Source organism: Microcaecilia unicolor, chromosome 12 (genome assembly GCF_901765095.1).
Source record: "Microcaecilia unicolor chromosome 12, aMicUni1.1, whole genome shotgun sequence".
In the NCBI taxonomy this organism is placed as follows: domain Eukaryota; kingdom Metazoa; phylum Chordata; class Amphibia; order Gymnophiona; family Siphonopidae; genus Microcaecilia; species Microcaecilia unicolor.
The window spans coordinates 28,083,281-28,105,232 of NC_044042.1; the positions used below are offsets into that span (position 1 = coordinate 28,083,281).

General features: G+C 46.2%; 1 protein-coding gene across 1 annotated transcript in view; it reads right to left on the reverse strand.

The window, feature by feature from the left end:
* Nucleotides 1-3,411: 3,411 nt before the first annotated feature.
* HMGA1 (high mobility group AT-hook 1) overlaps nucleotides 3,412-21,952 on the reverse strand; it is a 47,418-nt gene continuing 28,877 nt past the window's right edge. The window contains exons 3-5 of the mRNA XM_030220981.1: nucleotides 17,134-17,214; nucleotides 11,337-11,387; nucleotides 3,412-7,148 (exon numbers count right to left, since the gene is read on the reverse strand). Coding sequence (XP_030076841.1) covers nucleotides 7,092-7,148; nucleotides 11,337-11,387; nucleotides 17,134-17,214 — 189 coding nt within the window. The 3' untranslated portion in view covers nucleotides 3,412-7,091. The remainder of the gene's footprint in view (nucleotides 7,149-11,336; nucleotides 11,388-17,133; nucleotides 17,215-21,952) is intronic.

Below are 21,952 nucleotides of genomic sequence, written 5' to 3' on the forward strand. Positions count from 1 at the left end.
TATGTGAGCATTCAGTGTTTTGATGCAGTTTTGTGTGTCCCTGGTGCATTATGGGACTGCAACACAGATTTCAATTAATAGAATCATGGACCACAACTATGATACTGCTTTGGGATACAAGTTTAAAACCAGGGACCTGCCAAAAAGTCACCCTCATGGAATGGGTAACTTGGCAGCTCTGCCTAAACTTCTCTGTGAGTGTGACTGAAGCAAGACAATCCAGCATTGGGAAAAGAAAGCCCAAGAATGCCTATGTCTAGACCCTGCAGCTGCCCCATCATCTGTCCTAATTCCAGAAAGTACACTCATGGGCCAATGATCAGAAGCAAATGCAGGAGCAAGAGGCTATTAGTGTCATACTAGTGCCTGCATTTGCTACTACCTCATGATCAGAGCCTCCGAGTGTGTGAAACAATGCGCTCTCGGGCTCTGAATGCAACTAGCATGTAAATGCACACTAAACAGGGCTCTTAGCACAAGTAGCATGCAAAATGCATGCTAAACATTATCCTCCCCAATAAGCAGTGCGCCAAACATTGGTGTTCTGTCCATGGAAAACACTATGCCAGCTCAGAGCCGGCAGTAGGGTTTGCAGACCATTGGGGAGGAATAGTGAGCCTTGTCTAGCATGCATTTGCATGCTAACAGGCCCTCCCCCCAATACAACCCCACCCCTAGCCAATGACATGGGGCTGGAAGCCCAGCGGACCTCCAGTCCCCCTGACCCCCCCCCCCCCCCCCCCTCTGACAAGTTCAGGGGGGCTGGAAATCTGGTGGGTCTCCAGCCCCCCCCTAGCATCCCCCCCCCCCCCAAAAAAAAAAGCCCTGGTGGCCCAGTGGGCTGCAAATCAACCCCCCCCCCCCCCCCCACCCCCACCCAGTGGTCTAGTGGCCCTTGCCCTTGTACCATGGTGTGAAGCCCCGCCCAGCACATCCCAGGATGCACTGGGCTGGGCACCGCCATTTTCAAGGTGGTGCTGCTGGGAGTGTACCTCCAACAAAGTTACGGTGGGGGGAAAAGAGGGCTGCTAGACCACCAGGTAGGGGGATTTGATTTGTGACACACTAGGCCACCAGGGCTTTTTTTTTTGGGGGGGGGGGGGGGTGCTGCAGACCCACCAGATCTCCAGCACCCCTGAACTTGGGGTTTGGCCACCAGGGTCATGCTGTTTGTGGTCTGGTGGTCCCACAGACTTCCAGCTCCTGTGTTTGATAGGTATGGGCTTTTGACAACCCAGACCTGTCAAACAAGTGTGGGAGGATTGCGCTCATGTACAATCCTCCCATACTTTACCCTATGATCAGAGATAATAGTGTGCATAAATCTACATGCTATTATCTCTGATCATAGGGGTGGTAAAGCCTGTGCTGTTCCAGCGCTATTTTTAGAGCACTTTTTGGAACAGCGTGGGACTTTCAATCATCTGGACATCAGAGAGAGGAGGTGATGTCCTGATTCAGGAGCTGCACTCTCTCCTTCCACACAATGCTGTAGCCTCAAAGGGGGAAAAAGTTGGAGAGGTGGTGGGGGACATTCACAAAAAATCGATCTCCACTTATGCCGCTTGTCCTGGCCTGGTGTGGAGCCAGCTAGTCAGAGAATGAGATGAATATCAGTTTAGGGCTGGAGCAGGTTGAAGCCAATGCCACTCCTTACAGCACTGGCTGGCTGTTAAATTTCACAGAGCACAGCTTGGAGAAACGTAAATGCATGTTATTATTTCAGTTATAATAGCATTTCTGTTGGCACCCCTGAGCCAAAGTAAATACAAGTTGACAAAACGAAGTGGAACGAGCAGGGTTGGAGGGAATGGTGAGATGTTGTATACCTGGTTTTCATTATAGAAATATGGACTAGTGCCCAGACCTGTTGGCTTGTGACCAGTGAAAGCCAAAAGGAAAGATCAACCATAGAAACGTGGAGGAACACCAAAGAGTAGGGTTGGTGGGCTCTTCCAAAGAACTCAAGGATGATGCCAAAATTCTTATAAAATTTTATTAGGAATACACTAAAAGACTTTTGGTGTATTCCTAATAAAATTTTTTGTACAAGAATTTTTGCATCACCCTCGAGTTCTGTGGAAGAGCCTATGAACCCTACTCTTTGGTTTGCAGTGACAGCCAAAGCCTGCACTGCCCATGGGCCAAGGATAGGAAAGGACTGCCACACTTCATGAAAATGCTGGAAATACACCCAGAGACCACAGAGATGAAACAGCCAAAAACATTTTATTTAAGTAATTGCAAATTTAAAAATAAAAGTTTTTAAACAATGCAACAAAAGTCACATGATTACTAACTAATCTCAGAAACGCTGATGGTTTCTGCTAGTCTGTCAAAACCTGTGAAGGGAGAGTACCATCCGCAGTCCAGCTACACACACCAACACCTGCAAGATCACAGGATGCTGCAACCACGTTAATTTCCTAATACCCTTTACCCTGCACTTGTAAGGGTGGGGCTTTACCAAGAAAACAGTCCATCATCAGATAATGTAAAACTCCTAACATACATCAGTTCCCCTAACAACTCTACCAACCATTCACCTACTGTGTCCCAATGACCACACACAAACTTTCACCCTCTGTCCAGATCCCCACAAGATCGACTTGGAACAGCAGCTCTGCATTAGTGGTTGGGGAAATCCTGCCCTACCTCCTAGAACAGGGGTGGGCAACCACAGTCTTCAAGTGCCACAACCCAATTGGGTTTTCAAGATTTCCACAATGAATATGCATGGATTGATTTACATGTACTGCTTCTATTGTAAGTAAATGGATCTCATGCATATTCATTGTGGAAATCTTGAAAACCCAACTAAGTTGGGGCCCTCAAAGACCATGGCTGCCCACCCCTGTTCTAGAATGACCTGGATCAACATTCAAAAGCACTTAACAGCAGGTAGTACTAGCCAGATCAGTGCTCCTGACCAGGATATTCAGAGGCATTATTTGCATTGTACTGCTCAATATGCTTACGTATCACCTCAGTACTATATGGATAGTGTCAGGATGCAGTTTGGGCTGTTCCACAGCTTATCTGGGTAGTGACAATATGCTGTTTGCTATCAATATATGTAAAAGGCTGTCCTAAGTTATCCGTAAAGTGAACTGACTCTTGCTGCTAGCTTAACAACTTCTGGCATTGATTGGGCTATCTAGATAGTCAACGCTGACCACTATCCAAGCTAGTGGCATGGAATCTAGCCACTTTTCGGGACCTGGCTTGGAAACAGGACACTAGGCTTAATGGATCTTTGACCTCACTGACTACGGCTGCTCCTATGTATCTCATTTCTCCTGCTCTCCACCCCCTTCCATTTTCTTCTTCAGTTGCTTACCCTTCAAACCAGGGGTGGGCAACCTTGGTTGTTGAGGGCTGCAACACAGTCAGGTTTTCAGGATTTCCCCAATGAATATGCACAATCTACTTGCATACAATGAAAGCAATTGTGTATTCATTGTGGAAAGTCTGAAAATCTGACTGGGTGGAGGACCAATGTTGCCTCCTTGCAGATGGCATAAGTCTTCCTTCTCAGGGAAAGCATCAGTGCTTGGTATATAAACCACTTTGAGGTAAAGAAACACAACTGCTTTGTTATCCCAATGCCTTCTCCGTACACGAGGGGTTCTCAACCCAGTCCTCCACAATGAATATGCACGAGATAGATTTGCACTCAATGAAGGTAGTGCTTGCAAATTTATCTCTTGCATATTCACTGGGTCATTTGGAAAACCTGATTGCTGGGTTGAGAACCTGTGCCCCACAGCGTACTCTGAGAGACACTCAACTTTTTCATCTCTTACCAAAGAGGTTCAGTTAACTGGACCCTTTCAGAACCTCCACTGCGAGGCATGGCAAAGCAGCAGCTCTGGATTAGATTCTGGAAAAAAGCAAAAACAGGCCTAGTTGAACTGGACAGTACTGAGATGAAGACCTTGTAAGGGGGTCAGGTCAGAGGAACGAAGACACAGCTAAACCAAGTGCGTGTCAGTCGCCTCAGGTCTAGCCCTCACTCTGACAGCAGATTCAACACTAAGAACACAGATGAGGACGTTCCCTGTCCACTAACACCAGACCACTGATAAAGTTTCACTTAACGAAGCCTTAAGAGCTATGCTTTCCCCAGCTCTGACAAGCGTGAATGGGGCTTGATCTCATTTAACAGCAGAACAGCAAAATGCTCTAAGCCACCTCAATCAGTTTCAAGTCAGCTGGGTACTGTACGCAAAGCAACATCACAAAACAAGCGAGACGGACTTATACAGGATCTCCGATTTCCCATACCGGCCAAGGCACCTGTTCTGACTTAGCTCTTTTACTTAAAAAGGACACTTGCTTGGGGGTTTAAAAAAAAAAAAAAAACCCTTGGCCTTGCTGGCATGGCAGCGTTTGAATTTCGTGGGAACTGAGCTGTTTACCTACTCGGTGTGGTTTTTTTCTACTCTCATGGCATGCATTGTCCCTATAGCAGCATGTGTTAAGTGTTCTGCCTGACTCCTGATGTTCAGGGCTGAGAAATGCCACTGGAGAAGTGCTCAGAGTCCTAAGGGAAAGAGAAGCCAAGTCCAGAACTTATAACGTTACACAGTAGCTTGTCAAAGGGAAGCAGAGGAAGCAGCTCAGAATGGGCCCAGATTTAGGCAAAACCAACACAAGCAACTGCCTAGGGCACCACATTTTAAAGGTGTCAAAACACCAAGGCTAACGAGGGGGGCCTGCACCCCTTTACTTTAGGGATATGCGCTTTAAGGGGAGCTGACGTGATAATCTAACTTCCTCAACTTCTGCTCAATCCACTCCTGTTTATGGGCACTAGAATCTTAAATTCATCCCTGGATCAGAACAGGAAGCTGAAGATAAGCACTTCAGAGATGGTGGAAGAAGAACAAGAAAAAAAAAAATGCTAAAAAGCCGTACCTGATCAATCTCTAGCGAGGAATGAATAGGAAAAGAAAGCATGATGGCTTTCTGATGAGAGCCCGATTGGAAGGGATATGGGGATATGTTGTGCACAATAGTTGCCACGACTAGAGTCCAATAGCGTAACAGGAGTAGAGAGAGAGAGCTTTCAGAGGGCAGGACACCCAGGAGTGAGGGGGCCACACTAGGGTTGGATAGGGGGGTTCAGAAACCCGACAAACTGCCCATCACCCCGCACACAGTGGATTTTAACTAGATGCAAAGCTCCCTCCCAAAACGTTTAACCTACACACACAGGACCTGTGTCCCCTACTGCTCTGAAAAGCCATTAATAACCCACACAAAATTACTAGTACACAGAGTTAAAAGAGGAGGTCTGAAATTCACCGGGAAAAGCAGTAGCAGCAGTATCAAAACCTAATTAGAGGTAGTTGTGAACAAAATTGAAACATACATGTAAAAATAAAACTCCTAAAATTAAGACCTGAAATTCAGTTCTAAGTAAAAATTAAAATTCTGAACAGTAGAAAAAGAACCCCGAAACCTTAAAGTATACATATGAGTGCAGATGATTTCTGAAGAACCACATGGATTTGGTATGCTTTAATCATAATTAGTAATTATATTTTTAATGAAGGTAAAGAAACCATGTTCTTAATGAAAATCAGTGACTACCAACTTGACTCCATGTCAGCATGAGCTGAGATCCTCCAGCTGGGCTTTTCTCGCTCCCAGTTTCTATATGCTCCACAAATTCCAAGTCTGGAAAGCCAAGAGTGGATTAGCATATCATGGTGACATGGAGTTAGGCTGAAGCAACAGTTCTGGTTTGTCAAATCTAACCCTAAAGCATTCTGGAACTTGTGGTTCTTTGTTTCTTATTAAAAGTAAATCTGAACCGTAGTTAGGAGTGCTGTAAGAAAATCAAAACAGCCAAATACTGGACTAATTCCACTATAAGACAATGTCCACGGACACTGTGCCCCTGCTGCAGTCCCAAACTTTTTTTCTTTGGAAGCCTTCCCTGATGTGGCCATATTCCGTGTGTGGAAAGTCTTGATCTGGCTGGGGCAGAGGGATCGTCACCAGTGGCAGTTACCAACAGACACTCTGAGAATTCCTGCAGGTACCTCAGAGATGGAACTGTGCAGTTCTCACATGATCAGCCTTTCAGATACGAGATCCAGCAGGCAGCACCCAATGGAAAAGTGCAAAATGGCTGAGAGTGAGCTTTAACGCATGATGGAATTTTCTGTCCTGTGGTCGACTGTGTGGCAGGAATAGCAGATGCAATGGAAAGTGAATTCATTTCCGTTTTTTTATGCTAACTGGTGACTCCAAGCCCCTGACTAGACACGGCCCTTTTCTGTGGATAATCTTATGTTTTCAAAAAAAGTTTCTATTGAAGCAAACACGTCAGATTAAGAACTGACACCATAGTTCACTTTAAAGCATATGAACAGGGTAGAAGAAACAGGCTCTCTGTACCTGCTTCACAGTTAGCCACAAGCCAGGAAATAGCTTAATTATTTTATTAAGTTTTGTTTTTAAAATCAATAATGCCCTTGTGGAAGGAGATTTAGCAGAGAGAGAGAGCGAAAGAAAGAGAGAAAAAAAAAAAAAGAGAGAGAGAAGCATTTGCATATCCAGGAGAAGAGAACATGGAATCTGAAACCAGTCTCTTTATATAAGGGGTGAGGAGGGGACAGAATGGAAACTAAAGGGGATACCGTAAAAACGGTGAGGCACGCAGCCCTACCAAAGAGAGATTTCTAAAAAAAAAGAAGAGAAAAAATATTAGAAGAGATGTCACCACAGTCCCTGAAAAGGAGGCTCAAAAATGTGTAGGTTAAATTTTAACCCTGTCCAGAAAAAAAAAATACAAAACAAAAACAAAGAAAATTGTTCTCACCGCCTCCCCCATGAACCCCACACTGCACATATCCGAGTCCAGAGCCCCAGAAGATTGAGACTGAGAACTTTCTCCCAACCTTTTCCCGCCATCCTTGCTGTTAGTTCTTTGGCTGGGGTGAGGTACTCTCCATCGCTAATGCAGTGGGTGGCTACCCCACCCCATGTAGGAGACGGAGGTCTGACATCTTGAAGCCTGGAACCAATGAGAAACTGGGGCACTGAGTGATGGTGAGGTTGCATCAGTATGAGGTGCTTCACTGTTCTTCTTCCGAGGACTCCCGAGACCCAGCCTCTTCTTCTTCCTCCTTTTCCTGCAAGAGGGGAGCAGAAAACAATGCAATTGACGAGACTCAAAGACCCTTAAGAAAGTGTAGAAAACACCTAAAAATCACAGTTGCCTACAGCAGATTTTAATTTATAGGACCTGTATTTGGCCACTGGATAATGAGACCGTCAGAGCTGCTCATTGTGGTATCTCATAGGCAGATGCTCAAAACTCCGGCGCTGTTTGGAACAGCGCTGGAGAAATACCTTTCAGTCAGCGCTGCAAAACAGCTCCCTAATTTTCAGCGCTAATGACATGCAAATTTAGGTGCAATGTCAGCGCTGAACATTAAGGAGCTGTTTCCAGTTCTGCGGGAGAATTGTGCCTGGGGAGCTTCCAGTTTTTCTTATTCTGCATTTGACCACACTCACAGGCCACTTGAAGCAGCCGGCTGACACCTGGGGAAGGAGGCCACACTGTCTATGATGTACTGTACCTTGCAGCCAGAAGTCACCTGAAGCTGCAGCAACACAAGAGAACACTAGGATGTCTGTAAAATGCAACCTATTAAAATGTCCTTGGAGGTTCTTCCTTTTCAACTGGATTCTTCCAGGCCTGGGTTCTCTGTTACCTTTCCTTCGTTAGTCATTTCAATGTCCATTTTAGTACTCATCAGGTGTCATATGGCTAAAGTGCCACAAGGGGGCAACCCTTCACTGCATTATATGTCTGGCTTTCTGAAATCAAATCCGGTCACCCTCTCGGTCCCCAGAGTCTCCAGTCCAGCTTCCCCCATATTCTCTTCCTGACTCTTCCTTCCTACCACCATCCAAACCTTACCCCAAAACAATGCTGTACTTTCACTTTGGTCAGGGAAAGCCAGAACAGCTTGGCATTTTCTACACCTAAAATACTTTTCTTAAACAGGTTATGTGTGTCTGTTGATTGATGGAAGATTTTGATCCTCCTAGATCCAAATATACGTAGTCACTTATACACACAGGAATATACAGATAGGCAGTGACACAGCTATTCAAAGAGAGAAAGAGAGCGAGAGAAAGCGTTAATGCAAGCTTGCCACAAAGGTTTAGCGTTTTGATGCAGTAATCAATGAGCATGCAAATTACTGCTGCATTAAAAAGTGTGTACTGTTAGAAAAAAAAAAAAAAACAGCGTACACCACCACAGTAATCTGCTGCTCATTGCTAAAATGTCCCCCCTTCCTGTCAGTACATCAGTGGTGAATGGCTCAGGTACTGACAAAGGGAAATATTTAAAAAAGTCTGCTCCCCCAAAAATCCTGCCTGAATACCCACAATATTCCTGATATTCCCCACCCCCGATTCCCATCAAAAATATTCCTGGTTGTCACTCCCACCCTAATATCCCCCCCCCCCCCAAAATATCTGTGCTGGTCTAATGGACCCTCAGCTCCTGTTCTCCCTGGTGTCTAGTGGACATTCCCACCCCTGTGTAAACTGCCAGACCCCACCCCTAGGGTTACCATATGGCTCCAGAAAAAGGAGGACGGATTAAGCCAGCCGGGTTTTACTTCCATTGCTTTCAATGGAAAGCAATGGAAGTAAAACCCGGCTGGCTCAATCCGTCCTCCTTTTTCTGGAGCCATATGGTAACCTTACCCACCCCTATCTGAAGAACAGGTAGAAGCTAGGCCCACTCACTCCTGCCTCCATGCCATCCTCTTCCAAAATGGTGGCACTCAACCCTGTGAAACGAATCCTGGGATACACTGCAAAGGATCAGTCTGCAAAATAAGAGGAATTTTCCCCTTATTTGAAGTCTGGGTGGAGAGTAGGGAAAAAAAATTCCCTAACTTGGCAGACTGACTCCATGTGGTGCATCCCAGAATGCACTGAGTGGGGTCGAGCACCACCATTTTGGAAAACGGCAGTATAGAGGCAGGAGTGAATGGGTATCATTTATGCCTCTTTTTCAAGATATGCAGGGAGGGGAGCTTTGGGGGCCCACTAGGCTCCAGGGAAATTTTATGGGAGGTGTCAGGGAAAGATCCATTAGTGTACCAGGAATTTTTGTTTTGTGTCGGGGGAGGGGCAAAAGGCATCTCTGGCACGAGGGGGGATTAGAGTATTGGGGGGTTATCTTGGGAGGTAGGAGAATCAGGGATCAAAATAAAGGCATTATTGCAGAAGATCTAACCCTTCTACGCCTCCTCTGAGGTAGCATGAAAGCTCTCATCTCTTCTGCGCACTTTTCTGCATTGGAGTGAATAGCTAACTGCTTAATTTCAATGCCTTGTGCTAGTGTCCTATGCGCAGAATCCTGCAGCTTTATATTGTGCAGGAAACGTCTCTCTGCATTGTGCGGCCATAGAATTGCATACAGAAGCCGTGCTAACCCTGCACCATCATCTGTGAAAGCTTTCTGTTTCAGCCCTACTGTAGTTAGAACCAGCTTCCCCCACTCCCAAGCTCATGAGCTTGGGAAAGTTACTTTACCCTTCACTGACTCAGATACCCTCTTAAATTGTAAAGTCTCTGGTGGAGGGATTTACCCATTGTACAGGCATTTGTCATTTGCCTGCAGCTTGGATTTGGAAAAACAGATAATTATACCTAAAATCCATATCCATGTCCCTTCTTTCTCAGCCAGAGAAACACACACATGCACACAATACACACACAGTGACAGAGTGAGTTGTACTGAGTCACAGCGGTCCAGGATTCTGATTCAGCTGTCTCTGCTTCCTCCCTGCTTCATTCATAAAATCTGGATTTTATGAATGAGGGGGTGGGGAAGAGGTAAAGAGGGGCTTAGACAGGAAGTGACTGATTGTATGTTGCTTCCTCCCTTTGGGGCTGGCTGCACATCAGACACGCCTGGCTTCCTCACACAAACACTTAAATCCCCAGGTTGGGAGAAGGGGAGGGAATGCAAAATAAATAAATACAAACAGCAGTAGCATCTCAGATGAATCCTTCTTGGATCCATTAGGAGGGAGAATTCAGAGGATGCATCAAAAGGAACAACAGAAAAGATTTACTAATTATGATTTAGTTTTTCATAGGCTATGGTGACCCTACAAATTAAAGGCTGGAATGCTTTGGTTTATCATCTAAATCCATTTTTTAAGTGAAAAGCAGATCTCAAATTAAGGGGCCCTTTTACTAAGCTGCGATAAACACTAATGTGTGCTTACCGCAGGTTAAAATGCACCAGCACAGGGCGTGCTCAGGCGCCCCGTGGTTGTTTTTGCTTGTGCAGGCGCGCTACCTGCATGCTAATAAAAGAAAATTAATTTTTTCATGCTGGGAACTTGTTTGGGGGGTGGAGAATGGGTGTGGCTATGCTAATCGGTTAGCACATGGGCATTGCTGCACGATTAGCATGTGAGCCCTTACTGCCTACAAAATAGGTGTCGGGGTAACTGCTCACACGGTAATGGCTATGTGATAAAGCGCAGGGCCGCTGAGGGGGGGGGGGGCAAAATTCCCCGGGCCTTGAAGGGGGGGCCCAGTGCCAGGGTCTCTCTTTCTCCTGCCGGGACCCGAGTGATGGCGTCCCGACAGGAGCAGAAGAGAGAAAACTCCAGCGCCACGGCTGGGTCCCCCCTTTGGCGGCTGGGGAGGACCCAGAGGAGCAACTCCAGCGCTGCTCTTCTGCCCAGCTGAGCAGCGGCATTTCCTCTCAGGGCGCATGTTCGGCTTTGAAACCGAGCATGCCCTGAGAGAAAAAGCAGAGGCAGGCAATCGGCAGAAGAGCAGTACTGGGGGAAGACGTCTTCTGCTGGTGGGGCCTTGGGCATTTTGGCAGTGATCTGGGGGTGGGGGTGGCAGTGGCAATGATTTTTTGTGTGTGTGTGTGTGTGTGTGTGGGGGGGGGGGGGGCATGGCCCTGTCCCAGGCCCGGTTCAGTCTCTCGGCGGCCCTGCAAATGCGCTAATAGGGAAATTAGCGCATGGCCTCTGCAGAAATAGGAAATTCGGCCATTTACCGGCAGTGCTAAAAGTGGCCTTAGCGTGCGGGAAAGACCTGCACGGGGGATAGCGCGGGCCACCTTTTAGCACCGCTTAGTAAAAGGGTCCCTAAATTTCTAGTTTGTTCCTATTAACCAAACGCATTCTGGTGGTGCATGCATGAGGTATTTGCTCAAAACACTCCAAGAGTATGATGATAAACCCATCCTCTCTGAAGTGCCCTAAATCACAGAAGCTGCTCTCGCCTTCTCACACATACTGAACATAGACTCCACTTACTGATTTCCTGGGTCTGCCTCTGAGTTTTCTTCCAGATGTCCCTCCAGATTTCTAAAGAGCATAACATAATATAAAATCGGTTAAAAAAAAGAAAAAAAAAAACGCTTCGCCCTGGAGGAAAAAAATAAAAGATTTTTGGTGGCAGCGGGCATAGCCAGGGTTAGACACAGACATGCAGAAGACACAGGAGGGAGGTGGTGATCCTGTCCAGCTTGTATAAAAGGGAAAAGAAGGAACTAATTTAGAGCAATGGGTTGAGAGCTGGATAAACCAGGATTCAAATCTAAGGTACCCCACTGACACTTCTTGTGACCTTAGGCAAGACTCACTGGCCCAATATTCAAGCAGCTAGTAGGGTCCATCCATAGTGTTTTAAAAGATAAAAATATTCAATGCCGCTAAATATAATCAGTGGCACTGAATATACAAGAAGACACATGGGGTGTTCTGTTGACAAGTAGGATAGATGTACGTGTGTAGGAATGTTATTATATTATGGTCAGAAATAGGCGTTCTTTGAGGTGAGGCGAGGGGATGATGGTTCCCTTTTCTCTCCCCCTCCACCAGCAAGAACACATTGTACGTGTATCTGACCAGGTATGTATTATACGGCCCAAATCAGGCAGGACATATGTAAGACGTCATTTGCTGTACGTGCAGCGGCTAGAGGAAGACGGTGTTGTATTATGTGATCAGTTATAGGCCTGTCTCTCTGTATGATAGGATGCTGTGTGTACATACAGTGTGAGCAGTTACTATTTCTGAGCTGGGACTGTTACCTCAGGAGCTTAGTCAAGATCGGGAGGCGGGGCTGGTGGTTGGGAGGCAGGGATAGGGCTGTGCCGACTTATACGGTCTGTGCCAGAGCCGGTGGTGGGAAGCGGGACTGGTGGTTGGGAGGCGGGGATAGGGCTGGGCAGACTTATACGGTCTGTGCCAGAGCCGGTGGTGGGAAGCGGGACTGGTGGTTGGGAGGCGGGGATAGGGCTGGACAGACTTGTACGGTCTGTGCCAGAGCCGGGGTTGGGAGGCAGGGCTGGGGAGGTGAGGATAGTGCTGGGCAGACTTATACGGTCTGTGCCTGTGCCAGAGCCGGTGGTTGGGAGGTGGGGCTGGTGGTTGGGAGGCGGGGGATAGTGCTGGGCAGACTTATACGGTCTGTGCCAGAGCCGGTGGTGGGAAGCGGGACTGGTGGTTGGGAGGCGGGGATAGTGCTGGACAGACTTGTACGGTCTGTGCCAGAGCCGGGGTTGGGAGGCAGGGCTGGGGAGGTGAGGATAGTGCTGGGCAGACTTATACGGTCTGTGCCTGTGCCAGAGCCGGGGTTGGGAGGCAGGGCTGGGGAGGTGAGGATAGTGCTGGGCAGACTTATACGGTCTGTGCCTGTGCCAGAGCCGGTGGTTGGGAGGTGGGGCTGGTGGTTGGGAGGCGGGGATAGTGCTGGGCAGACTTATACGGTCTGTGCCCTGAAGAGCATAGGTACAAATCAAAGTAGGGTATACACAAAAAGCAGCAAATATGAGTTATCTTGTTGGGCAGACTGGATGGACCGTGCAGGTCTTTTTCTGCCGTCATCTACTGTGTTACTATGTTACATATTGTGAAGAGAAAGGGGGTAGCTCTCAGGAAACTGAGCTGGTTCACAAGGGATTGAGACCTATTCTGCCCCAATACAAGCACAGAACCCAAAGGATAGGGGAAAATCTGGCATGTCCCTGAGAGGGAAGCGGCCCATGCCTGCAGCTTCTTCCCGGAAAAGCAAGAGGCAGTCCTTAGGGGCGGGCTGGAACTTAGATCAAGCCCAATATCCCTGACTAACCAAACAGTATGTGAGGGAACCAAAGACAGACTGGGAAGGGGTGGAGCCATGTTTGCCTTCCAAGGAAGACGCTGACAGGGAGAGCCAGCCCATACAGATGGAGTCTGTGGAGGCAGGAGAGCTGCTTCCTGCTGAGGAGTAGATGGAATTTCTCCTACAGGCAGGCGCTCAAAACTCCAAAAATATCACCGGATCAGCACGGTGAAGGAACTCCCTAATGCTAATGAGATGCAAATTTAGACGCGCTCATAGCGTTGAAAATTAGGGAGTTTGGCGGCAGGATTGTGACTGGTACATGCATTCGAGAGTTGTGCGTCAAACACAGCTCTTGAGCACATGCCCAAACTGGGAAAAGGAGCCTGCTCTCACATCTCGTTGGCTGGCAGATCATCAGCCCTTACACCCCGGTTCTCTGCCGAAAAGAGGCAAGCTTTGGAATTTTGTATGTAAGTCTATGTACAGAAATGCTAGAAGGAAGAGACACCTATTGGGTTTTTATGAGTAAATATGGCTTAGAGAATCTTCAGGGAAGAAAAGGGATGCAATTATTTTAAGTCCCTCCAACACAGTAATGTACCAAACGCTAATCAGAACACCCCTCCCCCCATAATATTATATACCCCAAGGGAAGTGCCCAAAATGTTTCCTCTATCCAAGAAAAAGTGTTTAAGAATATTATTACTTTAGCATTCTCCTGCCTCAGCCTCCCTAATGCCAGCTCTGAGCTGGCGTAGGATTTACAGCGAAAAGAGCGCCCTTGTTTGGCGCGCTGTCCATTGAGCATTGGGAAGGAATAGGGAATGCCCTCTTCAGCATGCATTTGCATGCTCATTGTGCTGTGAGCCAGCGAGCTCGTTGGTTCACATGTTCGTCGGATCTCAGCATTCTGTGTTAACAAACCTGGGCGCTAGTCTGGCGCTAATGCCTTCTAGTGCCCGCATTTGCTTCTGAGCATCAGGGCACTAGAGTGAAATAGACCTGCAAGTAGCTGTTGAAATGTACGAGGATTCATTTTGAAAACACACACACCCCGTGGGTGGTATCAGGTCAGCAAAACGCCTGATAAGCGGAAGGTGCGGCTGAGGACTTGGGTTTAGGAGCAGAGTCCTATAAAACAGTTCCGCCGATATTCAAAAGCATTTAACGGCCAGGATCGGCACCTGGTTGGTTAAATGACCCATGACTATCCGGCGATATTCAGCAGGGGATAGCCGGCTATCTCCCGCTGAATATCACCGGCTAGCAGAGAGAGCCAGTTATGTCAGCCAATATAACTGATTATCTTCCAATTTTCAGCCTCACTTTAGCAGCTATATTTGGCCGTGTAAATATATGGGATATCTTTGGCCAGTTAGACGATAACCGGTTAAGTCTGTATATCAACGTAGCCAGTTATTTTATTTATTTATTGGGATTTACTATCTGCCTTTATGAAGAGATTCACCCAAGGCGGGGTACAGTTTAACATCAACCTCACAACTTTGTTAACGGCATAACAATAGTAAAATAACCATGAATAAATATAAGTACAATAAATGAGGTAAACTTGAAAACAGTAAATTGAAACCTAATAACAGAACTACCGTAAAACAGTATCAAAAATATATACATTTAATAGCACGGGACTTCAAATACCAGAGATATAATACAATGTTAGCGTAATACTAATGATACACCTAATAAGAATGCATTAGGACATTCAACTAACATAGATATGATGCTAAAGATTTTCTACAATACGGCTTGCCATATAGCTGAAGGACCAAAAGCAGATATATGGGGACCAAGATGCATGGTACAGAGTCAGTTGAGATAACTTGATGGTTCGTTAAACTCAAGGCAAGTTTGTTGTATAGTTAAGCAAGAGATAAGGAACTGGTCAAAGTTACAATGTGTATAGCAAGCTAGTCCAGGTACAGAATGGGTATATAGTCAGTCACCCTATGTATTAAATGCTTGGGAGAAGGGCCAAGCTTTCACCTGCTTCCTGAAATAGAGGCAGTTTCGGGTTATACGTAGCCCTCTGGGAGTAAATTCCAGAGCGTGGAGGTTACTCCTGAGAAGGCTCGCTGGCGGGTATCACATTGTACAATCTCTTTTGACGAAGGTACAGATAGTGATGACCCTTGAGAGGACCTTAGAGGTCTTGAAAGGTGTGTAAAGGGCTAACTTATTCTTTAAGTACTCTGGCCCATTTTGTCTGAGGACCTTGAAAATCAAACACAGAGTTTTAAATTTAGCTTTGTAAGGTACTGGTAGCCGGTGTATTTATTTATTTATTACATTTGTATCCCGCGCTTTCCCACTCATCGCAATGATAAGATGAACCGGTAAATGGATGGGTTGCTTATGTTTGCTTATGGTAGGTCAAGTCGCTCGGGTAAATCTGTTTGAATAGATGGGTTTTCAATAGTTTCCTAAAGGGAAGGTACTCACTAGTTGATCGAATGTATCTGGGTACTTAGACGTCATAATGAAAATGCCCCTCCACGTCTCCCTATGCATCAAGATTGACATCCGCTTTCAAGAGAGAGCTAAAGAACGTGGAGGCAGATTCCACTTTACATGTGGCACCCCAGTTTCAGAACCCCATAGACCGCCAGACCCCAGCTCCTCCTGCCACCCTGCAGGTAGGGGCGGTCCCCATGCAGATATGACATTCCTGACTTTTGAGGAGGAAAAGCAACATTGGAGAATGCAAACCTATGTTTATACTGTGCTTACCTAGGACATTATGCAAACAATGTCCCAGGAAACCGGGAAAAATTTGAGACCTAGGATTGATAGGGGAGGCTTCCCTAGGTCCCAATGGCGTAGCTACAGGGGGCCACGGGGGCCTGGGCCCTTCAAATTGGCTCTGGGGCCCCTGGTGTGGTGGGTGAGGGTCCCCAACCCCGCCAGCTGAAGGTTTTGTCCAGCGCTGGTCTCCGGCTCTCCGCTGAATTGCCTGCCCAGCTCTTCTCCCCTCATGCCGTGTGCATGCGTTAGTCACGCATGTTCAGTTTTACTAAAACACTCATGCATGCAATGTGAGGGGAAGAGCAGGGCAGACAACGTGGTGGAGACCAGCGCTGGACAAATGCTTCAACTAGAGGGGGTTGGGGACCCCTGCCAGAAAAGGTATGTGAGGCAGTTGCGGCGGTGGTGGTGGTGGCGGGCAGCATGGAGGCGGCCCAGAATGTGCCCCCCCCCCCCCCACTTTGTACTCTGGACCCCTGTCTCCCCTCATGTTGAGGTCTGGCTACAGAAAACAAAATAGCGAAGATGACTAACAGGAACAAAAATAAAAAATAAAAAACATCAACATTTAAAAATAATCATAAAATATATATTTAAAAATACATAAGAAAGTGATAAATACATATTTTATGATTATTTAAAAATGTTGATATTTTTTATTTTTGTTCCTGTTAGTCATCTTCGCTGTTTTGTTTTCTGTTGTTTTTCTTGCGAAGACTGGTTTCTTCTGTTTTTTGTACGAGGTCTGGCTACACCACTGCTAGGTCCATTCTGACCTCCCTTATTACACTACCAGTCACTCTTCACTGGGGAAACAAACAGATCTTTGTCCAAGCCCTCCTTGATCCCAGGACCACCGTGAATTTTGCGGACGAGCGGCTGATAGACCAGTGAAGTGTGACAAAATTTACCAACAGCCACACGCTCTTGGCAGCTCTTATTAAGGCAAGCAAAACTGACAGTTATGAACTCAGAAAGAATAGCCTTGTTTGTGGTTTTTTTTTAAAGCACTTCAAAAAGGATTTCTTCTCTCCAATTATTCTCATCAAAACCCGGAGGAGTTCACACACTTTCTAAGTATATATGTGGTCAAACCATTTTATAAAAGCCCTTCTCCGCACATGAACAGGCTGCACATGGGGAAACATACCCCCAATCTGCACTAGTAAAGCTTTCTAGGAACAAGATACAATCATAGGGCTCACCCCCTCCTCACCATGGAAGGAATGCTGCACTTACCCTTCCTTTGGATGAATTCTTGTTTTTACTTCCCTTGGGCCTCCCTCGCGGTCTCTTAGCAGTTGGGGCTTCACTGGGTTCCTGTGGGCAACAAGAGAGTGTTAAAAGGGACCGAGGAAGATTGGCGCAGCAAAGAGCATTTACCTACACAAACTTTTAGCACAAATTTTGAGCCACAGTTCACTTTATCTGCTACATCCACAGAACAAACCACCTTCTTAGGAAATCTTAAAAATTCAGTTCTGCCTCAATGTGTTAAGATGAGCCTCTGACAATAAGAGTCTAGCTGTCCAAGAGGCACTACTGGATGGGAAGCCACTGTCCCCCCTCCCCGTCCCCCCCCCCCCCCATTATCGGCCAGAAGAAGGAACACAGCAGGACTGTCAGCAAGGTTGACACGATACTATAGCAGGGATCCCCTAACCATATATTTTGGGTCAGATGCAGTCTATGGAGGGTTTTATTTATGTATTTTACAAACTGCATTTCCTTTACTTCATGTAGCTGAATCCGGCCCATGGAAGAAAAGATGTTTTTATTTATTTTTTTAGACAGCAGACAGGGATTCAAAGTACAGGTAACGAAGCACACCAAAACAAGCTCAACAGACCTCAACAATGGATGTGAAGAACCAACCTTAAAAAGACCAGACATGGGCTGTGTTTCGGCAGAAGCAAATTTTATGCGATCTTGTTACCTGCCACACAGCATTCATATATCTCCCTGAATTGGATGTGATATCTGTAACCTGCTGGATTTGTTCCATTGTATTGAAAGAACATAAGAATAGCCATACTGGGTCAGACCAATGGTCCATTTAGCCCAGGATCCTGCTTCCAATAGTGGCCAAAAGCCAGGTCATAAGTACCTGGCAGAAACCCAATTAACAACAACATTCCATGCTACCAATCCCAGGGCAAGCAGTCGCTTCCCCATATCTGTTTCAACAGACTACGGACTTTTCCTCCAGGAACTTGCCCAAACCTTTTTTAAACCCAGATACCCTAACCACTGTTACCACATTCTCCAACAAGTTACTATTCGTTGCGTGAAAAATATTTCCTCCTATTTTGTTTTAAAAGTATTTTCATGTAGCTTTATTGAGTGTCCCCTAGTCCTTGTATTTTTTAAGAGAGTAAAAATATTGATTCATTTCTACTCATTCTGCATCAGAATTTTGTAGACCTGAATCATATCCCACCCCCCCCCCCCCCAGCCGTCTTTTCCAAGTTAAAGAGCCCTATCCTCTTTAGCCTTTCCTCATATGAGAGGAGTTCCATCCAGGGGCGTATCTGGACTCTGGTGGTAGGGGGGGCCAGAGCCAGAGGGAGGGGGCATATTTTAGCCCCCCCCCCCACCACCGATCCCCCCCCCTGCCATTTCCGGACCCCCCCCCGCCACTGCCAGACCCCCCCTCGCCACCGATGACACTCTCCACCCCCTCCCGCCGCCGCCAACCCTCCCCCGCTGCTGTCACTTACCTTTGCTGGTGGGGGACCCCAACCCCCCGCCAGCTGAGGTCCTCTCTTCCATGCAGGCTGCAAGTTGCAATGCTTCCTGTTCTTCTGAGTCTGACGTCCTGCACGTACAACGCGCAGGATGTCAGACTGAGTTCCAAATTCTGAGTCTGACGTCCTGCATGTTGTACGTGCAGGACGTCAGACTCAGAAGAACAGGAAGCGTTGCAACTTGCATCCTGCACGGAAGAGAGGACTTCGGCTGGCGGGGGCTTGGGGTCCCCCGCCAGCAAAGATTGGCGACGGGTTGGTGGCGGGTGTGTGGGAGGGAGGGGGAGGTGGAGAGGGTCGATGGTAGGGGAGTCCAGGGCGAAATCTGCGGGGGCCCAGATACGCCCCCTGGTTCCATCCCCTTTATCATTTTGGTTGCTTTTCTTTGAACCTTTTCGCATTCCGCTATATCTTTTTTGAGATACAGTGACCAGAACTGAATGCAATACACAAGGTGAGGTCGCACAATGGAGCGATACAGAGGCATTATAGTATTCGTGGTCTTATTTAGCATCCCCTTCCTAATAATTCCTAGCATCCTGTTTTTGGCCGCCACTGCACACTGGGCAGAAGATTTCAGTGTATTGTCTACAATGGCATCTAGATCTTTTTCTTGGGTACTGACCCCCTAGCATCAAGCAATATGATTTGGCACGCATGTCCACTGCAGAACCGATACTGATGACCCCTGACACAGGCATTCTGCTGAAACAAATAAAGTTGGTTCTTCACATCCATTCTTGAGGCCCATTGTGCTTATTCTGTTCTGTTTACTTATTGTTTTCTTTTTTTTTACCATGCTCGAGGCTCCACCAAACATAGTAAATGATGCTATAATGGCACAGTAACAAGCAGATTGTCAATCAGGAAAGCCAGGGTTCAAATCCCCCTTCTCTCACTCTCTTCAACTTGGGCAAGTCACTTCCGCTTCCATCGCCTCAGGTACAAACTTAGGGCCCTGTTTACTAAGTCACGTTAGCATTTTCAACGCGCCTACAATTAGCGGGCACACTAACCGTACAGGCGCCTATAGGGATATTGTAGGTGTGTACATGGTTAACGCGCCTTAAAAACGCTAAAGCCTATAACGCAGCTTAGTAAACAGGACCCTTAGATTGTCAGCATTCTGGAGACAAGAAAGCACCTGCTGTACCGAATGTAACTTACCTTTCCTTCTCTACAGTTTCCCTATTTGATCAGTTATCCGACAGCCTGTGTGGGGTTCTAACATTATCGTTCTAAGATCCCCGGCTGCACCTTGTCACACTACCTTTGTATTATCAAGTATGATCAGCCCTTGCTCTCCACGTCACGTGCTACACCTTGGCAAAGACTTTGTACTGAAATTATTCCTTACACTGGTTTATAGCCTGTCATAATAATAATAATAATAAAAAAATATTTTGTTGGGCTGTATATTGCATATAATCAAATGCACTTTGTTCTGCATTAGCTGGAGTAAGTTATGTGGTTCACACAGTTTAATATATACATTGGGTGCTTCTGCTATTGTACAGGTTTTATCAATCAAAGGTACAGGAGGGTCAGTCCATCTGTCTGTAGGCACAGCTGTAAACTCAGAATTGTGTAGCAGTGGCAGCGATAGTCTAGAAAAGGAGTGGCATGGTAGGCAGGGTTGCTCCAACACACGCGGTGCGAGGTAGCTGGGCTTTTCCCCCACCCGTGTGCAGCTTTTTAAAACTGCTGCTCCCCCAGGACATAGAAATACATCAACGTGTAGTCCTGCATGTCCATACACATATTTTACAAGGGGCTTATTTTCAAAGCAATTAGACTTAACGACATTCAATAGGTTACTATGAAACTTTGTAAGTCTAAGTGCTTATCAGCGTCTTATAGTACAGACACTGATCCTGTCCCAACTAGACTACTGTAATGCAGCATATGTAGGCTGCAAAGAAAACCTACTACAATCACTGCAGACTGTCCAAAACACAGCAGCAACACTGATATTCAACACTGATCTGGTATTCCATGGGACCCGGCAATATTCTTGTTCAATCGGTCTATCTTGGGGATACCTGCGGAAGGGAAGGCATTGGCGCGGACTTGTTTTTGTGCAGGTCGTGTGACCATTGCCAGATCTTGGAAGCAGTGTAATAGCCCCTCGATGGTCAAGTGGACACAACTGTTGGAGTATATTGCTGAACAGGAGCGGCTCTTGGCACGAGAGAGGAACACCCTGACCAAGTGGACTAGGATATGGGCTCCTTTTATATCCATGGGGTAGTCTTGGGGTAGGTCAAGGCATGTACTCGACCAAATTTGATTGAACCTTGCAGGGGCGGGGGGAGGGGGATTAGGTTGGTTACTATAAGCTTTCTATATCAATAGTTTCTTTGAATTTTCTTTATACAAAAACATAACTGGGTTGCATTTGGCTGAGTGTGGGGGTTCCTGCTTCTGTAGGACTCTTGCTGCAGATGAATCTAACTATTTGGTACTGTTATGTCACACTGTTTTGTACAATGTATATTTGCTGGATTCATTAATAAACGTCTGGTTTAAAATTAAAAATAATAAATAATATTATAGAGCAACCCCACTACTCATAATGCTACTACACTGGCTCCAATCAAGGCAAGACTATTTTTCAAAACCAGCTCAATCATCTTCAAAATACTGTTCGACATGTCACCGGACTACGTGCTAGACATGATCAAACTAATCACCAAGAAATGCAAACCCAGGAACCAGAGGTTACCTACTACTTCACCTGCCCAACTGCAAAAACGTACTATACAAGTCCACCTACATGGCGGGATTTAGCTACCTGGGTTCAAAATGGTGGAACTCAATTCCCATAGTCATAAGAATCATCACAAACTACCTCCAGTTCAGAAAAGACCTAAAGACCTACCTCTTCGGGAAACTCTATGAGTAAAATATGCACTAATCATTCTGGAACTACCATACACAACATAGCCTCTAACTGTAGTACATCTTTTCATTTAAGAAATGAACTAAGACATAGCTTCTCAAGAAACTCAATAACTATTCCATAAGCACTAATAGTTATCTTGCCCAATCACTGTAAAACACAGCATCATACAACCTTTCTAAATGTAATTGAATCAATGTAATCTCCAACAACTGTTAAATGTAAGCCACATTGAACCGAAACTCGTTTTTGGATAATTGTGGGATATGAGCACGAATAAATAAAATAAATAAATAAATAAATAAATATGCCTCTCTGTAAAATACAGGTGGAATTGTGAATGTCCCAACCTAGATATCTCAATTCCCATCTCCATGTCTGTTCTAAATTTGGGCTCTACATGTCCTGT